At 46.0% G+C, this 21331-nt stretch overlaps 1 protein-coding gene across 2 annotated transcripts in view; it reads left to right on the top strand.

Annotated features, from left to right (window-relative positions):
• Positions 1–20281, top strand: part of Npffr1 (neuropeptide FF receptor 1) — a 30011-nt gene extending 9730 nt beyond the window's left edge. Inside the window, exons 2-4 of one of the 2 annotated variants that reach the window (XM_013156627.3) lie at positions 3750–4064; positions 10021–10120; positions 13017–20281. In XM_013156627.3, coding sequence (XP_013012081.1) covers positions 3750–4064; positions 10021–10120; positions 13017–13896 — 1295 coding nt within the window. In that variant the 3' untranslated portion in view covers positions 13897–20281. Of the gene's footprint in view, positions 1–3749; positions 4065–10020; positions 10121–12971 lie in introns of both variants that reach the window. The other variant, XM_023566737.2, reaches the window with a different exon arrangement.
• Positions 20282–21331: the final 1050 nt, after the last annotated feature.

Genomic DNA, 21331 nt, shown 5'->3' with positions numbered 1-21331 from the left:
AGGTTAACTGGGCTTAATGGGTAAAAATTTCACAGGATGTAGCCACAAGGGCACCTAGCAGATCCCAGAAAGGACAAATCCAAGGTGTTAATGAGGTCTTCTGCTTAGAGGCAAGCAGCTGACCTGTCCAGGGACTTGCCTGGGATAGAAAGAAGTTCTTCCTCAGGGAGAAAGGGCCAGTGCACAGTGCCCGAAGCTGGGCTGAGTCTAGCCTGCCTGGGCTTGGTGGAAGGCCTACAGGTGAGCAGTGTCACTCTCAGATACTTGTCAGGGGCTGATTTTGGAAAACGGCTTCACTTAAGGGCCAAAGGAAGGAAGCTGAGAAAGGGGGTAAGCTGGAGTCTGCTTCACAAGTTCTGGCAATTTCTTCTTTCCTTACACCCACAGATTTCCCCATCTTGGGAAACGGTTTGGGGTTGACTTTGAGGCTCAGCATGGTGACCCCTATGACAGTCCTGGGATAAGGAATGCTTACGCTTAGTTATTTCTGGAGGGACCTAAAGAAGCCTTCAACACAGCACTGCCCGCTCTGCGCTGTACTCTGCCATCTCCTGGTGCCAGGATCTATACTTCCTTTCTGCTTCCTACAAATATTTATTTATTCCTTGCCGATTTATCAACTTTTTACTTAAACATTTAGTAGGGGCAGGCATTGCCACTAACAAGAAAGGGAAGATCTTGACTCTCTAGGAGCTGATTTTTAAGGAAGAAGGGGGATAATAATCCTAAAAACAAAGTATGAACAGATTGAAGAACATAAATAAGTACTGTGAGAGATAATAGTGGAGCATCTACTTTAAATAATTAGTTGGGGCTTCTCTAGGAAGACAACACTTAAGCTGAGAGCCAAAGGCAGGGAAGAGCAAAGGCCCTGGGATTAGAGAAAGCAAGAGTGTGTAGGTGCTAAGAGGGTGTCAAAGTGGGCAGACCATCGTGGGCCTATGAGACCAGACCGAGACGTATGCATGTATGCACGGGAGATGTCAGGACGGGTCAGCCTACCCAGCATGGTTGAAGTCATGGTGAAGAAGGTGGATGTATTTTAAATGCAATTAAGGCTCTGAGTATTGCTCATTAGTGGGTGCTGAAATATTAAGTCAATGGGGAGCGTGGTGGTGGAGGATCAGACTGCGATCCCCTGACAGCACTGACTGATCAAACTTGTCAGATCCAGCTAATCACAGGAAATGCAGATCATGGATAACTGAGTGTGTAAAATGACATCACCAGGGAGCAATCAGCGAAGTCTGCAGGAAATTTACAGATAAACCATGCAGTCTTTATGACAAATAAATTGCAGAGGGAAATGACACAGAGGGAACCTGTAAACTAAGAGACTCAGGAGTCACATCAGCCAAACACCGAAGGGACTCAGTGGCAGATTTTATAAGTATGGAACTTAGTGAATCTCATTTCTAGGTCCATACAACCTTTGCAATGTAATGTGGGTGTTCCTCCTATCAAGAGCTGAAGACTGTGTCTGCTGGCTTGCATGTGGGGTGCCTTGGTCAATAGGAAGTCACAAAAGTGATGTGAAGATGCCAACTTCTTCATTTGCTCTTGAAGCCCTAAGGGCTCTGTTCTCTAAAGAGCACAGTCCAACCTCTTGGAGGATGACGCCAGTAGAGAACTGAACCTCCACCCCATGTCAATAGCCAGCCCTACTCACCAGCAACAGGAAGGAGGCATCTTGAACCTTTCAGCCCCAGCCAAGCCATCAGATGGCTTGCTGCATGAGAGATCCCAAAAGAAACCTGCAGAAGAACCACCCAGATGCCAAGCCATGGTGCCACAGCACTCAGGGTGGGGGTGGTTTGTCACACACCAGTGGGTAGAGGAGATTTTGTTCAGATTCTGCAGCAATTTTAAAAAATTAGGAAACCATCAAGGAATTTTGAATGAGATATGTTGAATATTTAATCATAATGTAATTTAATGGTTAATTTTGTTAGACTCGATAATGATGTGATTGCTGCTTTTAAAAAATTAGAGACATATTTTAGAGACACAAGCTGAACTATTTGTGGGTGAAAAGAAATGATGTCTGGTATTTGCTTCAACATGATCCAAAAAAGAAGCAGAGTATGGCTGAAACAAGGCTGGCCTTCAGTTGGTTGTTGCTGAAGGTTGGTGAAATATACAAAAGAATTCTCTTTTATTTTTTTGGTACTGAGAATCGAACTTGTGACCTTGCACTTGCCAGGCATTATGCATAGAGCCAAATCACAACCCTACAAGGGAATTCTTTACACTTCTCTCTCTAGTACTGGTTTGTTAAACCATGCTCTTGGATAGGTTCACCACAATAGTCTCTCTTGTGCACAGTTGCTATTTTCTATAACAACAATGTTTGCCACTGGATGCCCTTGAAAAGCCTAATCAGGAGTATCATCTTGCTTTACCAGGTGCAAGAACTTTCTAACTTCTCCAGCTCTGCCTCCACTAGAGTGCTCTCCCTAGCCCCTGCTGCTCCCTGGAGCCCTGATAGCACCAGTTTATTGGCCCTGCTACCCGCAGGGGCCTCCAGCCCCCAGGTCTCAAGCCTCCAGTGAGCCGCCTGGCCAGTGACTGAGCTCTGGATGTGACAAAAAGTTCCCCAGAGATTCTCCATCCCCTGGAATAGGCCATGTCCAATCCCAGAGGAAGGCAGGAGGAGAGTTTGTAAGATAACATCCTGAGTCATCATAGCTAATGACCTCCCAGAAGAGCTGTGGTTGGATACTGAGCCACTTCCTTCGAAACACAGCTTGAGAAACATATGCTCAAGCCTGATCCTGAGGCAGAAACACACAGAGCAGCTCTGCCTCGCTGCATGCTCATTATGGGGCTAAGCAATCACAGGACGCTCTTCCCACCTGCAGACCTGTTGGTGCAAGAAGGAACAGTGCTAGTGTCACTTGGCAAGAGCTAGAGACGTGAAAGAAGAGCTTCTTAGTCCATTTTCTGTTGCTATAATGAAATATCCAAGATTGGGTCATCTATTAAAAAAACACCCAGTAGCTTATTTAGCTTGTAGTTTTGGGAGCCGGGAAGTTCAAGACCATGGTGCGAGCATCTGCTAGGGCCTTCTTGCTACATTGTGACATGATGAGAGCACCATGTGGTGAGACAGAACAAGTGTGCTAGACCAGAATCTCTTCTGGTAAAGCCACTAATACCACCATCAGGGCCTCACCCTTATAACCTAATTTAATTACCTTCCAAAGGCCCTTCTTCTAATTACAGGATTTGGGGAATTGGAATTTGAACACATAAACTTATGGAGGATACATTAAAATCATAGCAAGGATCAAGCTGTGCCCATAAGAGATGGGGAGACGTCTTCTGGTAGAATTGGTCCAGGCGGGAGGAAGTTAGGAGACAAATGCCTTTACTTCTCCTCTCTCCTCCCGTTCCATCATCTTCAGTGCCTCCCACTGGATAATCCCAGCCAGAGCCAGAGGGCAAGGGCACCCCAGAGATGCAGGCAATAGAAGCAGAGCCTTCTGTGGTCCAGAACGAGGTCCAGAAGGATGGAGCAGGAGTATTGATGGAAAATAGTCCACAGTGGAGAATGGGTCTTGAGCAAGATGGGGTGAGAGATTAGGGTTGGAGTGGTGAGTTAGACCTGTGAATGGATCCTTTGCTTTAGAGTCAAGCATGTGACCAGGGCACAGAGGCAAGCCACACAGAAGGGTCTCACCCATGGTGAAGAGTCAATCACCACTTTTTTGCCTAGGATTCTGACTTCTGTGATCTTTTGGTCCTAGGGGTGCCTCCCAAGTCTCCCAATGGCAGCTGGCCCCCAAGTCAGAATGGGAGTAATGCTGAGGCCACCCCGGCTGCAAACCTCACCTTCTCCTCCTACTACCAACACTCCTCACCGGTAGCAGCCATGTTCATCGTGGCCTATGCGCTCATCTTCCTCCTCTGCATGGTGGGCAATGCCCTGGTCTGCTTCATTGTGCTCAAGAACCGGCACATGCGCACTGTCACCAACATGTTCATCCTCAACCTGGCTGTCAGCGACCTGCTGGTAGGCATCTTCTGTATGCCCACCACCCTCGTGGACAACCTCATCACTGGTGAGTGTGGGCAGGGGGGCAGCAGGAGTACCAGCTGGCCCCCTCTTCTGCTGTCAGCTAAACCTGAAACAGAAGACGGAGATCATTGCTGGGCTGGCCTCTGGGCAAAAATGTCATTGTCTCAGACTCTCCAGACTGTCTCAAAGCTGAGGGGATTCAACTAGAAATTAGACACAATGAGTTAATCATTTTCTTTGTGCATTATACTGCACATACTTCACACACAACCTTAATTAATTTCCTCAGCAGTCCAACAAAGCATGCTTTATTATTATCCTTATTGTATGGATGAGGAGACGTGCTCGGAATGGGTGAAGGTGCAGGTCTCTAGTTACACAGCTGCTGTGTGTCAAGGCCCATATTTGCACATCCTTACTTGGAGTTATTCTATCCTGCAGTCCCACAGTCCCAAGTAGCTGCCTTGGGCAGAATGGGGACTGATGGGAAGAAGTGAGAGGGAGGCAGATTTCCTCCGAGTAAAGACCTGAAAGTCACCCCTTTGAACTGTTCTCCCAGAAGACAGTCCTATTTGGAAAGTAAAGAACTGCCTGTTACTGAGAGTGTCTAAACGGGGCTGGCAGTCACCTAGCAGGGATTGATAGAATTTAGGTACACAGAACGTGGCTACCTGACCTCTAATTCCTTATTCGTGCATCCTGCAGATGTCCAAATGTCTGTCCCCACTGTCACACACTGTCTAGTGATCAGCTGTTCTCTCAGAATCAAGCTCCCATGGATGCTAAGCAGCAAGGAACTGGGTTCCAGAGCTGTGGAGACCACTAGAGGTCTAGTCTGCAGACTCTGAGTGCAGACTCCCAGGAGCTCTAGACCCTCACTTTGGGGTGACTGATCTGATGGTCCAGAAGGATCACAGCCCATGTGCAGCCATGGCACAGTCTGCTTCCCTCAGCAGTCCCCGTCTTGCCTACTGGAGCCTCTCCTCACAGCTAAATCTCAGCTTCCTTCAGGGATGCTGAAAATCACCTGTGCACCCCTCTCCTGGTGTCTGCAGAGACCTGAACACGCATGCACGTGTGCAGAGTGGATCCACCTGCGCTGCATGAAGCACACTGCTCGACGAAGTGTGGTGAGCTCACAGTTGGGGAAGCTGGTGTCTGCCTCCTAAACTCTAAAAATTGCTCAAGCAGGCAAAAAGGTTTGCGTGGTTCTGTTGTCAGACACTACCAAAGGTGCCCATAGGGAAACCTCCCTCCCATCTGAGCCTCTGGCCTCATGCTCTTCTGCTGAAGGATAAGGCCAGTTTATCATGTCTCTTTCCAAAAGTGTTTTATCCAAATGCAGGCAATTGGGGGCTGGAGATTTAGCTCAGTTGCACAAGAGCTTGCCTGATCCCCATACCAAATAAATAAATAAAAACACAGGCAAGTTACTGAAAAGAAATGCTAACTTTTTCAGCCATTATTTTTATACCTTTCCCCCTCCCTTCTTAAAAATACATGGTGTGTTGTAAACTAGATCCATTAAAATCAGTTTACCTGTTAATGATCCCATCTGAAGCTTCTTTTTACAAGTGTAAACAAGCTTCTTTTTACAACTGTTTAGATGCTGCTGTATGGAGGTGTTACAATTTACTTTTGATGAATGTTTAGTTTCTTTTAGAGTCTTCTGCAATTAAATAAACTCCATACAGCTTTCCGCCTCCTTCCTCCCTCTTTCCCTCCCACCTCTTTCTCCCTTCCCCAGGAACAAAGTATTGAATTATTCATGTCACAGTTCATGACACTATGTGGCATCACTTTGCTGTGAGACCCCCTCATTTATTTCTTGTTTATTTATTTGTTCCCTTCTGTGTTTCCACCTCCCCTCTCAGATCTGTGGGGTGCAGTTCTTTATATTTAATTTGCATCTTTCCATTCTTAGGAAATGTGCCTGAATGTGTGCATGTTTTTCATTTAAATTATTTTGTTTAAGGCATAATTCAGCATTCAACAAAGCATACCTTTTTTTAGCACACAGTCCCGCAAGTTTTGATGAATACATGCAATCAGACAGCCCCCATCGCAATCAAGATGCAGAAAATCTCCTTCACTCTCAAAGGTACCCCCTGTTGCTTTGGAGCTGGCTCCTCCCTCCACACTCTGGCACAATCAGTCCATTTTCTGCCAGGACAGGAAATATAGTTTGGCTTTTGCAAGGATGTTATATAAATAAAACCATACCATACATAATCTTTTGAATCTTGTGGGCTTTTGTTTTGTTTTAAAATAATTTTATACTAAAAGAAAATTTGCAAAACTAGTACAAAGAGCTGGATGTGGTGGTGCATGCTGGAAATTCCAGCACTTGAGAGGCTGAGGCAGGAGCATCATTGTGAGTTCAGGGTCAGCCTGGGCTACACAGTGGGATGCTGTCTCAACCTCTCACAAAGCATTTATTTACATATTTGAAGGGAAATTTATTTGAGAAAAACAAAAATATGACAGATAATTTCAAGAGTCACTTTACACAATAAAACAGGCTATAATAATAACACACAAATCATTGCAAGCATAAACACTCCAGTCAGTATGCTAATCACAGTCATACATAGGTATGACGGTTTTGAGCAGATGAACTGTATTACTAAAGCAATAAGTAAAACAAATGAAATGGATAAACGCGTATCGCTAGGATGACAATTGTGTATTCCCAGTTTCTAACTGTAGTTATCTGAAATACCAGACAGCCTTAGTCTTTTGTTAAGATCGAGCCAGAGCTTCAATGCGTCACCAGCCTGCATGCAGACAGTCGCCCAGAGAAGCAACGTCTTGAGAAATGTTATCTTTTGTACCTACAGACCTACACTCAGGACATCTCTTCATTTACTGAGAGTGTTTCAGAGTTTTACATAAACACAGAACGCTTACACACAAAGTCAGTATTGTGATGGTGCAGTCTTGTGAAGTCAATTTTGTAAAAATGAGCATAACTCTCTAAGAATCTTTGTGCAATCTATACCTCCATTGTTGGAAATGATGCGGAGATGAAACACAGTGAATCATAAAAACAAAGGCTGAAAATGTAAAGTAGTGGGCACAAAACTTCAAAAAGTAAAGGAAAACAAAAACACTTTAAAGACCACGTCTTTAGAACACTATAGAAGATTCAACATATGAAGTGTGCTGCAGGATGGCTTAGTGGTGATTACACAGTGGTCCCTAAGGACCAGCCAACTTCATGGTCATTAACTGATTTTGAAGTCTTGTGTGGCCATCAACAGCTGTGTGTTTTCTTTGAGGGCCCAGCGCTCTGAGAAGATGTTTCCATTCATTCTCTACTCGATGGCTCTTAACCACCTAGGCCAATGTCAGCCTCATGCACCAATCTCCTTGGAAATGCCCTCAAAGACACACCCCAAATACCATCTTCCTGGATTTCTAGGTATTTTGCATCCGACACAAGGCAGATGTGAGTGACCTGGGTGCAGCCAATAATACACTAATTCCTTCCCCAGAATTTGGCTTTCATTTCTTCTCTTGTAGAGCCTTTTTTTTTTCCTAATTGGAAATTATCATTTCTGATTTCAGATTTCAGGATTTCAGCATTCATATTAGGAATATGATTTTTGGGATTTTAGACTTTCAGGGTCTTGGTCTTTATGGTGTTCTTGATTGTGTTTTTTAGAATTAAGATCAGTATCACTTTTCTTGGTTTTTTTTTTTTTGAGATGAGGTCTCGCTATGTAGTTCAGGCTGTCCTTAAACTTGCTATATAGCCCAGGTTGGCACCACTTTTCTGGTCTAGGATCCAACCTAGGAACACAATATATTTGTTTTCTTAGTTTCCTCCAACTTGTGATGAGTCTGTCTGTCTTTCATGACCTTGGCCCATGGGAGGAGCTCTGATCGGTTATTTTGTAGAATGTTGTGCAATTCGGGTTGGCCTGATGTTCTTCCTCAATTAAATTGAATTTTGTTGTTTAAATTTTTTTTTCTCTTTTGCAGTCCTGGGGATTAAACCCACTTGTCACTAAGCTACATCTCCAGGTGCTCTACCCTTTTTAAATTTTGAGACAGGCTCTGACTAAATTGCTGTTACCCAGGCTGAGCTTCAACCTGCTATTCTCCTGTTTTAGCCTCCCAGAGTGCTGGGATTACAGGCGGGCACCTCTACACTTGGCTTACTGTATGCATTTTTGACAAGACACCACAGAAGATATGTTGACAAAGCATATGTGATTAACGGTGGTGTTTACTTTGATTACTTTGTCACGATGGTGTCCCTCAGGTTTTTCAACTGTAACATAATTATTTTTCCCTTTATAATTAATTAATGTGCTGCAGGGAGGTACTCTGACACCATGCAAATGTCTCATTTCTCATTATAGTTTCATATTCTAATTTTTGCATGCATTGATAATTTCTGCCTGCAACAATTATTAGTGTCATGTTTCCCCAGTGATAATTTTCTACTATGTCATTCCTTTGACAATTTTTAAATTGGAATTCTACTCCACAGGATTTAATCTAGTGTGATCATTCTTTTTTTTTCTTTTTTTTTTTTTTTACATTCTTTATTTTGTTGCTTAGATTACACCAGTTTGGGATACTGGCCACTCTTTTTAGTGGGCTTCTGTGTCCTTCTAACATATTGCCAAGACTTTTTGAGTACTATTATCTCCCTGTTTTCTGGCACCACAAAATGTTCCAGGCTTATCTTGTATTTTCCTTGCGTCACCCTGGAATGAACCATTTCTCAAAGGATCCCTGTTTTCTTTCACTGGAGAGTAGTTTTTAGAAACCAAGACCTGGATTCCAAGGGTGCCCATTGCTACTAGAGTGTCACTGCTTCCCGGCCATCTCAAGGGGCAGGGTGAGGAAATATCTCTATATTCTCACCGAGATATTTAGCACACGTACATTTATTTTTATATCCAATCATCCATCTATATTGTTAAAACTATGAGATAGATCATACTAATTCTTTGGATTCTAATCCAGTATCACAAGATGCATTTTAAGTTTCTCCCTATTCTTTACTTGTAACTTCTCAATGAGAACTCTAGCTCTATTCATCCATAAAAGCTTTACTTGCTTGATCAATTTTGTATACATATAACCTAGCTTCAGCGACGAGAGTTTCCCCCTTTTTCCATAATTAGAGCCACTGAATGCATTTTGTCAGGAATACCACATTCAGGAGGGTGTAGAACTTACATTCGATTCTTTTCCTCTTTAGTAGTAAACAGCTGAAATACTGATTTCCAAAGTCACTTGCTTGAGTTTGGGTCTCCTGTCTCCCCTTCAATGTGGTTAATTATTCATTTGCAACACCAGATTTGTTATAGTTTGTGTTCCATTTTAGGTTCGCCCGTACCCAGACAGATTTTAGTTTTTTGTTTTTTGTTTTTGTTTTTTCTGAAACATTTCTGTGGTTCTAAAAAGTCACAGACACACAGCTGTGGTCACAGAAATGTCCCTCCCTGTCACCTCAAGTACCTCAGCACTCCATGATTGTCACTGTTCTCACCCTGTCCTTCTACAGGTTGCCAATCTCATGTTTTCTGTTTTATCTTCTCTGTATTTCCTTTGCACAATTGAGAAAATAAGTGTTTTCTTAAATGTTCTTATTTCTTAAACTGCCCAGCATCAAAGCCTGACTCAACACAGATCCATAGTGATTTAGGATCTCAAAAAAGACCAAAAAAAAAGAGAGGCTGATAGTAGTTGGGTTGTCGTGAGGATGGAATGGCTCAGAACCCAGGGCTGGATAGGCACGGAAAGCCAGGAAGGGCTCATGGAGAGAGATCACAGAAGCTGCCTCCTGAGTGTCAAAACTGTCTAGGATGGGCACTTGGTTCCTCGATTTTAGAAGTGTGCAAGTAGAAACCAGATGACCCTGGTCCCCAGCAGGACAGGAGGAAAGAGTCAAGCTTTAGGGAGCCTAGTGTAGACACCCAGGAGTGACTGTCAGTGGGTGGGCACCTTTCCCTCTGTGGGGACCTCTGTCGTTGCAGGGTGGCCCTTCGACAACATCACATGCAAGATGAGCGGCTTGGTGCAAGGCATGTCCGTGTCAGCTTCCGTTTTCACACTGGTGGCCATTGCTGTAGAAAGGTAAGGGATTTACAGGGCCTACTGGGGCGGGGGCATAGCAGGGCCACTGCTTCTGGTGCTGGGCTGGCTGGGAGGCCAGGGCCACTCAGTGGTAGGTGGGGCTGAATCCTCAGCCCTAAAGTGGAGGCTGTGGTACTAGGTGCCTTCTAGACCCCTGGTGATACCAGCACTCCCTCCCTCTGGAGGTCTGGGGGCAGCTCCTGAGGAGGTTTGGTAGCATTCCTAATGACCCTAAATGAGCTGGAGGAAAGTCCTGATCCTGAGCAGCTGGGATCCTGCTCCTGTAAAATCTGAGCCGGGGCAGCGGGAGACAAGAGAGCATCTTGGGGAAAGTGGTCTCATCTAAGCTCCTTCATCCTCGCCTGCAGCCCGCTTGCTGGTCCCTGAAGACCTGGCTTTTCTTAAGCCACACTTAACCTATCTCTGCCACTCCTGATCTTTAAGCCCCAGCGGCCAGCAGATTCTATGCTATAAACACGTTATGTAAGGTCACAGATGAGGACCTGAACTGAGCTGGGGCCACGAAGTCTTTGAGGCAGCCCGGAGCCCACAAGTCTTCTGTAGTGCTCTGCACTTGTACCTTCTGCTCAGCATCTCCAGTGCTGTGACTCCTTCTGGTGCTTCCCCCAGGGACAGACGCAGGCTGATAACCCAAGGTAGTTTTTGTGATTGCCTGGCTGTAGAATGTTGAGTAAGTCACTTAGGTACTCTGAGCCTCTTCAATCTTTTCAGCTCTCTGCAGACCTGGAGACTTCTGAGAACTTCTGCCTACTAAGTTTATGCACATGCCTGGCACAGAGTCTGAATGCCAGCAGCTAACATTGTTTTATTTCCTCCGCACCCACTTCCTTGTCCTCTCTCCAACAGGAGCGCTTCACAGCCCTGCCCTTTCTTGAATCTTGCATTCTCATCTTCTCTCTACCTCTGCTCACCTCAAACCTACTTTTTTATAGCCCAAGCAGGTAGGCAGCTAGCATGAGGAGGCAGGTTTCCTTTTCCACAAAGCACTAGTCAACCTGGTGATTGTGGAAGCCCTCCCCCTCAAATCTTCATTTTGTTGTGGTTGTTGAGTCCTAGGTGAGTGCAACGTCTACCAGAAGTGTCTGGGGTATTTTTTAAGTCCCACTCCTTCCAGGAAGCCTTCCTGGACCACCCCATCATTCTTTCCATCTACAAGCAGCTATTGCATTTATAACCAGTGCTGCACGCTTTCAGAATTATTTGTCCTCTGAAGATGTCTTGAGTATGCAACTTAGAAAGCTAAGGAGCTCGGGGTCACAGAGGCTGAAGCAGCAAGTCTTGAGTCAGGCTGTGGGAAAGGGGAAGGCTACTTCCAGGCTGGGCAGTAGGGAAGCAGAAGGGTGGGGTCCAGGTTAGTGAGAGGAAAGGCTGCTCAGCCGGAAGTCAGCCCAATACCTGTGTTCTTGCACAGGTTCTGCTGGAAGCAGCCATGCAACCTTGTAAGAAAGCCCCTTCCCTGTCTCAGCCAGGTTTCCTTTCCCTTGAGTAAGTAAGCTTGACTGGGTAAACTTTACAGGGCTTGGTTTTTCTTTGTTTGCTTGAGATAACGTCTCACTATGTAGGCCAGGCTGGCCTTGAACTTGCAGTGACTCTCCTGCCTTAGTCTCCCAAATCCTGAGATTACAGGCATGCACCACCACACCTGGGAGGTGTCTATTTTCTTGTTTTTTAAAAAAATTTTATTACTACGTGTTTGCAGTACATGGTGACTACATTCATTGTGGGAAGTTGGAACATGTGTGTAATTACGTAATTCATCTTAATTTATCTTTTACTTCCTCTTCCCTTTCAGATGTCTGTTTTTGGGTATCGATAGACCAGGGGAGAATTTCTAAGAAATAGCCCCTCCTTTTTCACACTATTAAGCATCCGAAATGTCTACAAGGGTGTCACCATCTCACTTCCTCTTCACAGGAGTCCTATAGGTCATATTAGTGGCTTAGAAAGAGTTTGACTAATTGGCCCTTCTGGCTGCTCATTCTTATAGTCACCTAAACATACCTAAGAATGATAAGACAGGAAGTCACAGCACCTGCCCTGTAGCCCACGTTGACCAATGGCCTTTGAACCACACTGCAGGAGAGAGGTACCCACTTCCTCCACCTCCCCCAGCAGTTCTCACCCCTGGCTATGCGTGAGAGTTGCACATGAAGCCCCTTCCCAGACTAATTACACCCGAGTTTTTGCCCAAATAAGCATGAGTTTTCATGAAAATGGCTTTGGGAGATTCTAATGCACAGCGAGGCCTCACAGCTACTGCCTGATGTGACGCAGTGGTGCACAGTCTGGGTTCAGAGTCTTACCACTGTCACCTGAGTCCCGGTTTCCTCTCTGTAAATGATGAGGTGAATCAGCAGTTGCTGCTGAAAGATGCTAACAAGGAATGCTGCACTGCACACCAGGCCTCACAGAGTGGCGAAACTGATGGGAGGACATGGCTGAGATGGTGACAGAGGTGTGGCCACACCTGAGCTCCAAAGGTGTTCTGGGAAAGCCATAAATAGCTACAGTGTTTGGGGAAACACCCAGTCAGCCTACTCCAGGATGGAGACCGTGTCACTAGATTGCTACCAACTGTCAGTTTACCCTAGAAGCACACAGGCAGGATTTAGGGTCCCAGGTCTGCGGTCCACTCCTCTCCTCTCTGCCAGTGCTGCTAGAGGACTCCACGGGCTGAGCTGCCTCCCTGCCGGGTGAAAAAGCAATCTGCTTGCAAACTCAATCAGCATCTGAGCTGTCCTCTGACCGGCCTTGAGGTGACATGAGGACTGTCAAGTATCCTCATCCCACCACACCTACTGAGGGTGGGCTTCCTCCTCCCCCGGCCCAGGGGGACCTCCCCCACCCCTGTCTCTCTTCCCCCTACCCACCACAGGTTCCGCTGCATCGTGCACCCTTTCCGGGAGAAGCTGACCCTGCGGAAAGCGCTGGTCACTATCGCGGTCATCTGGGCCCTGGCGCTGCTCATCATGTGTCCCTCGGCCATCACGCTGACCGTGACGCGCGAGGAGTACCACTTCATGGTGGATGCTGACAACCGCTCCTACCCGCTCTACTCGTGCTGGGAGGCCTGGCCCGAGAAGGGCATGCGCAAGGTCTACACCACCGTGCTCTTCGCGCACATATACCTGGCGCCGCTGGCGCTCATCGTGGTCATGTACGCCCGCATCGCTCGCAAGCTCTGCAAGGCCGCGGGTCCAGCACGCGACGGCGAGGAGGCCACAACCGAGGGCAGGCGCGCGTCGCAGCGCAAGGCGCGCGTGGTGCACATGCTGGTCATGGTGGCGCTGTTCTTCACGCTGTCCTGGCTGCCGCTCTGGACGCTGCTGTTACTCGTCGACTACGTGCAGCTCAGCGAACCGCAGCTGCACCTGCTGTCCGTCTACGCCTTCCCCTTGGCGCACTGGCTGGCCTTCTTCCACAGCAGCGCCAACCCCATCATCTACGGCTACTTCAACGAGAACTTCCGCCGCGGCTTCCAGGCCGCCTTCCGCGCGCAGCTCTGCGGGGTGCCCTGCGGCGGGCACCACGCAGCGGCCTATTCCGAGAGGCCCGCCAGGCTCCTGCGCAGGCGGGTCTTGGTAGAGGTGCAGCCCAGCGACTCGGGCCTGCCCTCCGAGTCGGGCGCCAGCAGCGGGGCTCCCAGGCCTGGTCGCCTCCCACTACGCAACGGGCGGGTGGCCCACCAGGACCTGCCTCGGGAGGGGCCGGGCTGTTCCCATCTGCCCTCCACCATGCCAGCCTGGAGCATCTGAAGTGGTTCTCACTGTGCACGTGACCCCTCCCCAACCACAACTTGGCCTGGAGTTAGAAGAGGGTACCAGGATGCTTCTTGGTCACATACAGGCAGAGCGGGGCTCTCTCTCTCAGAGAGAGGCTGATGTGAGACAGAAAAGAGAACAAAGTTCCCCCAAACCCTTCTGTTTGGTGGGTTTGACAGCCATCATCTGGCCGAATCCTCACAAGGCTTTGTAAATGGGCTGCTTATGTTTAAAAATTTTTCGTACTGAGGATTGAACCTAAGGCCTTTGCCCTAGGCTGCATCTTCAGCCCTTTTTGGTCCTTCTAAAGTTTGAGGCAGGGTCTCATGAAGGAAGTCACTAAGTTTTTGTTTTTTATCCGTACCAGGGATCAAACTCATGACCACACACTTGCAAGGAAGGCGCTTATGCCACTGAGCTAAACCCCAAGCCTCCAGGAAGTCACTAAGTTTTAAGAGCTGGGCTCAAACTTGGGATGCCCCTGCTTTAGCCTCCCAGAGTACTGAGATTACAGGTGTGTGATACCAGTTTGAAAATGAGCTTTTGTCTTGGTTACTTTTCTTTCGTTGCTGAGACAAAATACCTGACACCCAAAATTAAGGAAGGAAGGAAAGGTTTATTTAGCTCACAGTTTATGGAGAGTTCAGACTAATCAGCTGGCTTCAAAGTAGGGTGGCAAATCAGGGTGGCAGTGGGGTAACCAATCATGGCAGTGAAAGAGAGCAGAAGCAACAAGAGCAAATGGGGAAGGGTTCAAAGGGAAGACTCAGTTCCTTAAATCGTATGTAGGTCACACCCACCTTAGTGTGGGTATAGCACTCACACATCCATTGTCTCAGCATTGGACCCCGAATCAGTCACAAATCCTAGAAGCCTGCTCCCATGACTGCATGAGACTTGGGGAGGGGCATCCAAACACAAAGCATAACAACCTTCTACAGATGCAAAAACTAAAACCCCCAAAACAAGAAGTGCCTAGCCCAAAATCTCTCAGCTGAAGATTTTGCTTCCCCTGCTATCTGAAAATGGTAATTAGGCAACAGAGAAGCAGTAAGGAACCCTGACTTGTGGCTTGATGCTGTGATCCTGTGTCTTGGGATAGACATCCCTATGTGCTGTTGCTGAAGTTGCTCCCCTGACTCTTCCTAGGGGCATACTCTGTGTGCCGCCTGCTAGCTATATAATATATTGGTCTGTGCCAAGAAGTGTTCCTGCCCTCTCTCTCCCAGGACAGTTTGTTCCACTCTAAGCTTTGGGTACAGGGCCTGAAGAAAATGCATGACCGTTCTAGTGTCCCAAACACTGTGTCATTTGATTCATACATGCTGAGCTTGAAGATGTTATTATTGCCATTGTGACAAGAAACTGAGGCCCCAAATGGCCAACGTCACAGGACCATAGAGGGGCAGAATTTGTATGAAAACTTCGCTTCTGATTGTTCTTCCCACACTGCATCCTGCCTTTCAGGGAAGGTGGGCATGGCTGGGAAGAATCCTGGAAATTTCCAACATTTTCTGCCTAAGAGTGAAACCAAAAGCTGGAATTGTGGTAATCAAACTCTTGGACCAGGAAATGGAAATCTATTGTGTTTCTTCTTGTAATTTCCAGCCTGAGTTTCCCTGTGTATGTACTCTTGACCTGAGCAGGCTGCCGAGTTTCCTCATGACTCTGGCCCACGGGTCTGAGAGGGATGGACAAGAATCTCAGGTAGGGTGTGTCACCCTACCCATGAATGAACGTGTGTGACCCTCTTCTCTGGTGCTTCATCAGTGTCCTGTGTCACAAAGGCCTGAGTGTGGCTGGATGTTTATTTAAGACTTCTGAGTCTAGCCTCTAAAAATAGGTGAAAGGACCATTTCAGACCCCAAATATCTGTCCCGGTGGCTAGGAACTGTCTGGGATTACCCCTGCATCTCTCTCCTGAGATGTTTCTTCTCCTTTAGCAGAAAATCACAATCTGTACAGGAGGAGGGAACGTGGGAACCAAGGTACTCTGCAAACAATCTTTCCTCCACAATCCCCTTGCTTAATTAACTTTCCAAAGATGCCAGGCCCAGATAGGTCATGACTGCCATAAACTTGTGTAGGTCACAGTTCATAGATTGCTGCTATATTTACTTCTTGAAAGAAAATCACTGGCCATACCTGCCCATTTCAAGACAGATCTAAACGGTAACAGGTAAGACTTGATGCTATCAGCAAGTGGTGAGGCCTTGAGGGAACGTGGGGTTGTTTCTTTGTGTATGTGAGAATATACATGTAACATAAGCGTTGTTGTGTAACCATTGCTGCTACCCATTCCCAGAGCAGTTTTATCTCAAAATGCCATTCTGTGCCTATTAAAGAGCAGCTTCCCATTCCCCCTCCTCCCAGCCCCCAATAACCATCACGATGCTTTCCGTCTCTGAATTTGACTCCTCTCGGTACCTCAAAAAGGTGGAATAGTATTTATCCCTTTGTGACTGTCCTTTCACTCAGCATAGTGGTCTCAAGGTTTAGCTATGTGGCAGCCTGCATCAGAATTTCCTTCCTTAGGGCTGGGGATTTAGCTCAGCGGCATAAGCACCTGCCTTGCGAGCAGCAGTCTTGAGTTCGATCCCCGGTACTGATAAAAACGAAAAAGACCAAAAAAAAAAAAAAAAAAAAGAACTTAACAGAATTTCCTTCCTTGTTTTAAGGCTGAAGAGTATTCTGTTGCATACGTAGTCCATCTTTCGTCTATTCGTTTGTGCTTCAGTGGGCATTTGCTTAGTTTCCACCTTTCGGCTACGGTGAACGATATGTGGCACTTTTATGTCATTCCTGCAAATAGTGCCTGTGGGAGTCCTGAAGACAGAACCCCAAGATGTCTCCAACTGGGCACATGTGGGTGACAGAGGATCTGAGGACAGCTGTGATCTGTCTCATGCTCTGTCTGCCTCAGCTTCTGAGCTTCTTCCTATTGGGCTTAGATACTTGACTAGAGCAGCTAAAAAACTGTACTCTCCACCCGCAGGTCACTTTTGTGAAGCTGTTTGTGTAATTTTAGTTTTATTAACCTTGCTGGATTCCTCTGTCCTGATACCTGGGCCCTATTGGCTGCCTTGTACAAGCACGGCCCTCAAGGATAGGCCACATGGGCCTCTCCCGATGTGCCACCCTCTGTCTCTGGCTAGGTTGGGTCTCCTAAGGTGACATCCTCTCATGGTGGAGAATTCTGAGATGAATTGAATGTGTGATGGGGGAAAAGGCGGGTGGCCTGTTGACACTGAGTGTCCCCACCCCAGAGGGACTCTTGGAGGGACTCCGTGTCCTGCGGTGCTGTGTGCAACAAGAGCAACCATTCTCATTGTGGGTCTCCACAGATGAATGGGCTCTTGACTTCCTCAAGACCGTGCAACACTTGACTGACCAACGTGAGCTGAAGGTGGGGGCCGCCAGGGCCACAAACCACAGTCTGCCCAGCCCCGAGCTGCGGGCTTTCTCCTGGGCCCTGGGCCCTGGAGGATGCACGAATTGACTTGGGTTGGAATGGAGGGCAGAGCTGGCAGAGGAGGGCCAGAGCCCCCTATCATTAGTCTACTGTGTATTCATTCCAAATCCAGAGGAGAGCCAAGCCCAGGGCTGCAGGGACAAAGCATTGCTATTAAGGTCTGTGCCTTTCTGCATTCATTTCCTCAGCTCACCCCTGTGAAGTGCCACTGAGGAAAGATCGATGAGCGAGATGATCAAATAGGCTTCGTTACAAGTAACGCATGTTGCATCCAAACAGACTCCCTGATGGGATTACATGACCCAGTTACTCATGGGGTTTTTTATCTGAGTCCAAAAGCACTACATAATCATTGTGGAAATTTTACACAACTTAGATAAGATGAGAAAATTAAAAGCACCTAAGTTCCATCATAAGAGATAGTCACTTTCTATGTGCACATTTATTTAAGATTTCTTGTAACAGCTTTACTAAAGCAATTTGTGTATAAACTTCACTCATCGTAAGTGTATGGCCAGTAAGTTTTAGCAGTTATATACACTGTTTAACCACCACGACTCTAAAGGTATTTCCACCATCCCCAAAAGTTCTCTTGGGTCATTTGTAGTCAATCCTTTTTCCCTACTCTCTATCCCAGAAAACCACCATCTGATTTCCAAATACATGAAATCAGACAGTAGAGAGTCTTTCGATTCTGGCTTTTTTTCACTCAGCAGTATGTTTTTGAGGCTCACTCATATTGCAAAATTATTCATTCTTTTTCTTTCTGAGTAGTATGCCATTGTATATGTGTATGTAAACACATTTTGTTTATCTATTCATCATTGGGGATGCTCCCAATTTTAGACTATTTTGAATAATGCTATGAATATATACTTTCATGCTATATATATATACTTTCAATTCTCTTATCTAAGAGTGTGGTTACTGGATTACATGGTAAGAATACATAAGAAACTGCCAAGTTGTTTTCCAAAGTGATAAGTCATTTTGCATTCTCATTAGCAGTGATGAAAGTTCCAGTCCTTGCCAACACTTAGTAATATCCATCTTGATAACTAGTGATGCCAGATATCATTTTATTATTGGCCATTCTTATAACTTTTATTATAAAGTGTCTTCAGGTCTATCTTCTAAAGAATAATTATATTCCAAGTGTGGTGTCACATGCCTGTAATCCCAGCACTCAAGAGACTGAGGCAGGAGGATTGCTGCAAGACTGAGGCAATCCTGGGCTACAAAGTGAGTTCAAGGTCAGTTTGAACTGCATAGTGCAACTCTGTCTAAAAAAAAAAGGTAAAATAAATAAAAATGATTTATATTCTAGGGACTTTATCACAAAAATTTACCCTAAATCTAAGAGGCACCTGTCACTAATAGAAGATTTTTAAAACCATCAAGAATGGGTTTAACCAAGGATGGTGTCTTGCATATGTCCAGCTACTCAGGAGGCTGAGTCCAGAGCATCGCAAAATCAAGGCTGGCCTGCACCATTAATGAGACCTTGTCTCAGAATAATAAAATAAAGGGCTGGGGATATAGCTCAGTGCTCTCTGTTTCCTGTCCCCAGGGCCAGGATGGGGGGGGGGTTGGATTTAAAGCATGATAAGAGAGTAATGTGATAGAGATCACAAGGAGATGACATTTGATACAGATACAATGAAGGGAGAGGAGTCCTGTACATAAGCAGGGAAAGAACAAACTGGACAGAGCATCATGCACAAAGGCCATGAGGTAGGAATGGAATCAATGAAATAGCAATTACTATATACCCAAATGCTTAAAAATTTCAATACTTGTATTTTTAGTCAACTCAGAACATTTATTCAGCACCTGTTAAAATCCAGGCTGTGGATTTTGTCTATTATTTATTTCTCACAATGAACTATGAGCACCATGTAGATAGAAGCTACATCTATTTCACTTTTTTCTAAAACTCTGGCTTAGGATATTGTCTGATACTTAGGAGGCACTTAGTAATGAATGAGTGAGGAAAAACTAAGTATATATTTATTATTCTCATATTGTAGATGGAGAAAATAAGGCTCAAAGAAGTTATGTAACCTAGTAAAGTTCATGTGCCCAGGACGTACAGAGCCCGAGACTTACATCTTGGTGCATCTGACCACCAAGACTTGGTTTTTGCAACTCTCTCTAAGCTGCTGTGGCCTCTGCTTCCTAATTTTGGGAAACTGAGGTTAAATATAAAAGCAAGAGGCTTGATGCAGGTCTCCTGTAATCCTAAAAATAAAACCAGCCAGCCACAGGCTCCAGGCTGCTGTTTTGGCTGTGAAGCTATGTTTCCATCATATTCAAAGGTTTCCAAAGACTGAGATGGAAGGAACACCAGCAGTTAAGTAAAAGGTATACATTTAGTGCGATCCAACACCACATCAAGCCCTCAAGGCAGCCCTGGGCTCCCTCGGCCTTGTGGTCACCGAATTAGGGGAAGCTGCTGAACTGGCTGTATGTCCCGCCTTGTTATTTGTGTCCTCCTGCAATCCCCCGTCCTTTAATACAGTCACCAACAAATGCTGCTGTTGTTGTGTGCAAACAACCAAATAAATGGTGGAAAAACCCAAGGTTAGTAATTTGTAGTTTGTTGTCACACAGCCAGTGGTGGTATTAAATCACTCTCTGTTTAAGTAATCACTTTTCTCCACCAGCCCCCTGGGTCCTCCTCTGTGTGGCACTTAGAATGGCCAGATTAAGCTATTTTAGTGACTGAGCAACCTACATTTATGTGCTGCCTGGAGCAGCATTTTATTTGTCCACAGTGCTGTCTAGTGGTCCTTTGAATCACCTCTAATCATCATAATCATCTTTTTTATTCCTGTTTCCTTAACTGTGGAAAATGATCCTGTGACCCATGCTATAATTATGGATAATAAACACACTGTGAAAGACTTTGGCATTTCCTTTTTATTCTCTATCACATTAGTATCTCCCCCCCCCTTTTGTGTCTTCGTTGTGAATGAGAAGTTTTCAGGCAAAATAGTCATTCTCTTCAGAAGGGCGGCGAGTACAGTGGTGGTGAACCCACGGCACACGTGCCGCAGTGAGCTGTTTGTGTTATTGAAAGCACTCAATGGTTCGCTGTCATTGGAGCAGACTATACTACCCCTTGCACAAACTGCAGTGTGCCATTTTCTAGACGACAAACTGATGTGCATGGAAGCTAAGACGTTTCCTCAAATTCCTCACAGTTCATAAATGGTGAGATCAAAACAAAAGTTCAGGCTTTGCAGATTATAGTCCAGTGTTCTGAATACCATATTGAATTGCCTGTCTTATTAGAGCCCCACTTACTTGGCACCTTTTGGGCAAAACTTAGTTCTAGCTATACTCACGGCACAAACTTAGTGTCTGCTGAATCTGGAACATGGGCCTCCCCACAATCCACCACATAGTGAGACAAACTCGAAAGAAAGAAAAAAATCATAATGTGATGCTGTACTGGGGTCCCATGGTTGGCCAAAGAAACAATGGGACAGCCTGAAGGGCTCCCACAGCAGCTTGAAGTAAGTTTAATGGACTCAGCTGGGGACAGCCATGTGGAGAGGAGGATCTGCAGCAGGAAGATGACACACTCAGCTTTTCATTGTAACCCATGTGGCAGTGCAGGGACAAATGAACTAGAGGGGGATGGAGCCGGAGGTCAGCAATACAGGAGGTCTTAGGGCCAGACTTAGCTCAGTGGCCTGCAAGCTCAGTGGTCTGCCTGCAAGCACAAGATCCTGAGTTCGATTCTCAGTACCCAGAGAGACAGAGAGAGACAGACAGACAGAGAGAGAGAGAGAGAGAGAGAGAGAGACAGAGACAGAGAGAGAGAGACAGAGAGAGAGAGGAGGTCTTTGCAGGAATCCAGGTGAGAAATCATGGGTCTGGCCAAGGCGGTAGGATAAAGAAGTGATAAGTTCAGGGGATGCTGGTGAGATCAATCCAGTATCCTCTAAA

Source organism: Cavia porcellus, unplaced genomic scaffold, assembly GCF_034190915.1.
Source record: "Cavia porcellus strain 051 isolate PalLab524CR breed Dunkin Hartley unplaced genomic scaffold, mCavPor4.1 scaffold_28, whole genome shotgun sequence".
Taxonomy (NCBI): Eukaryota; Metazoa; Chordata; class Mammalia; order Rodentia; family Caviidae; genus Cavia; species Cavia porcellus.
This window is presented reverse-complemented; position numbering and strand designations above follow the sequence as displayed.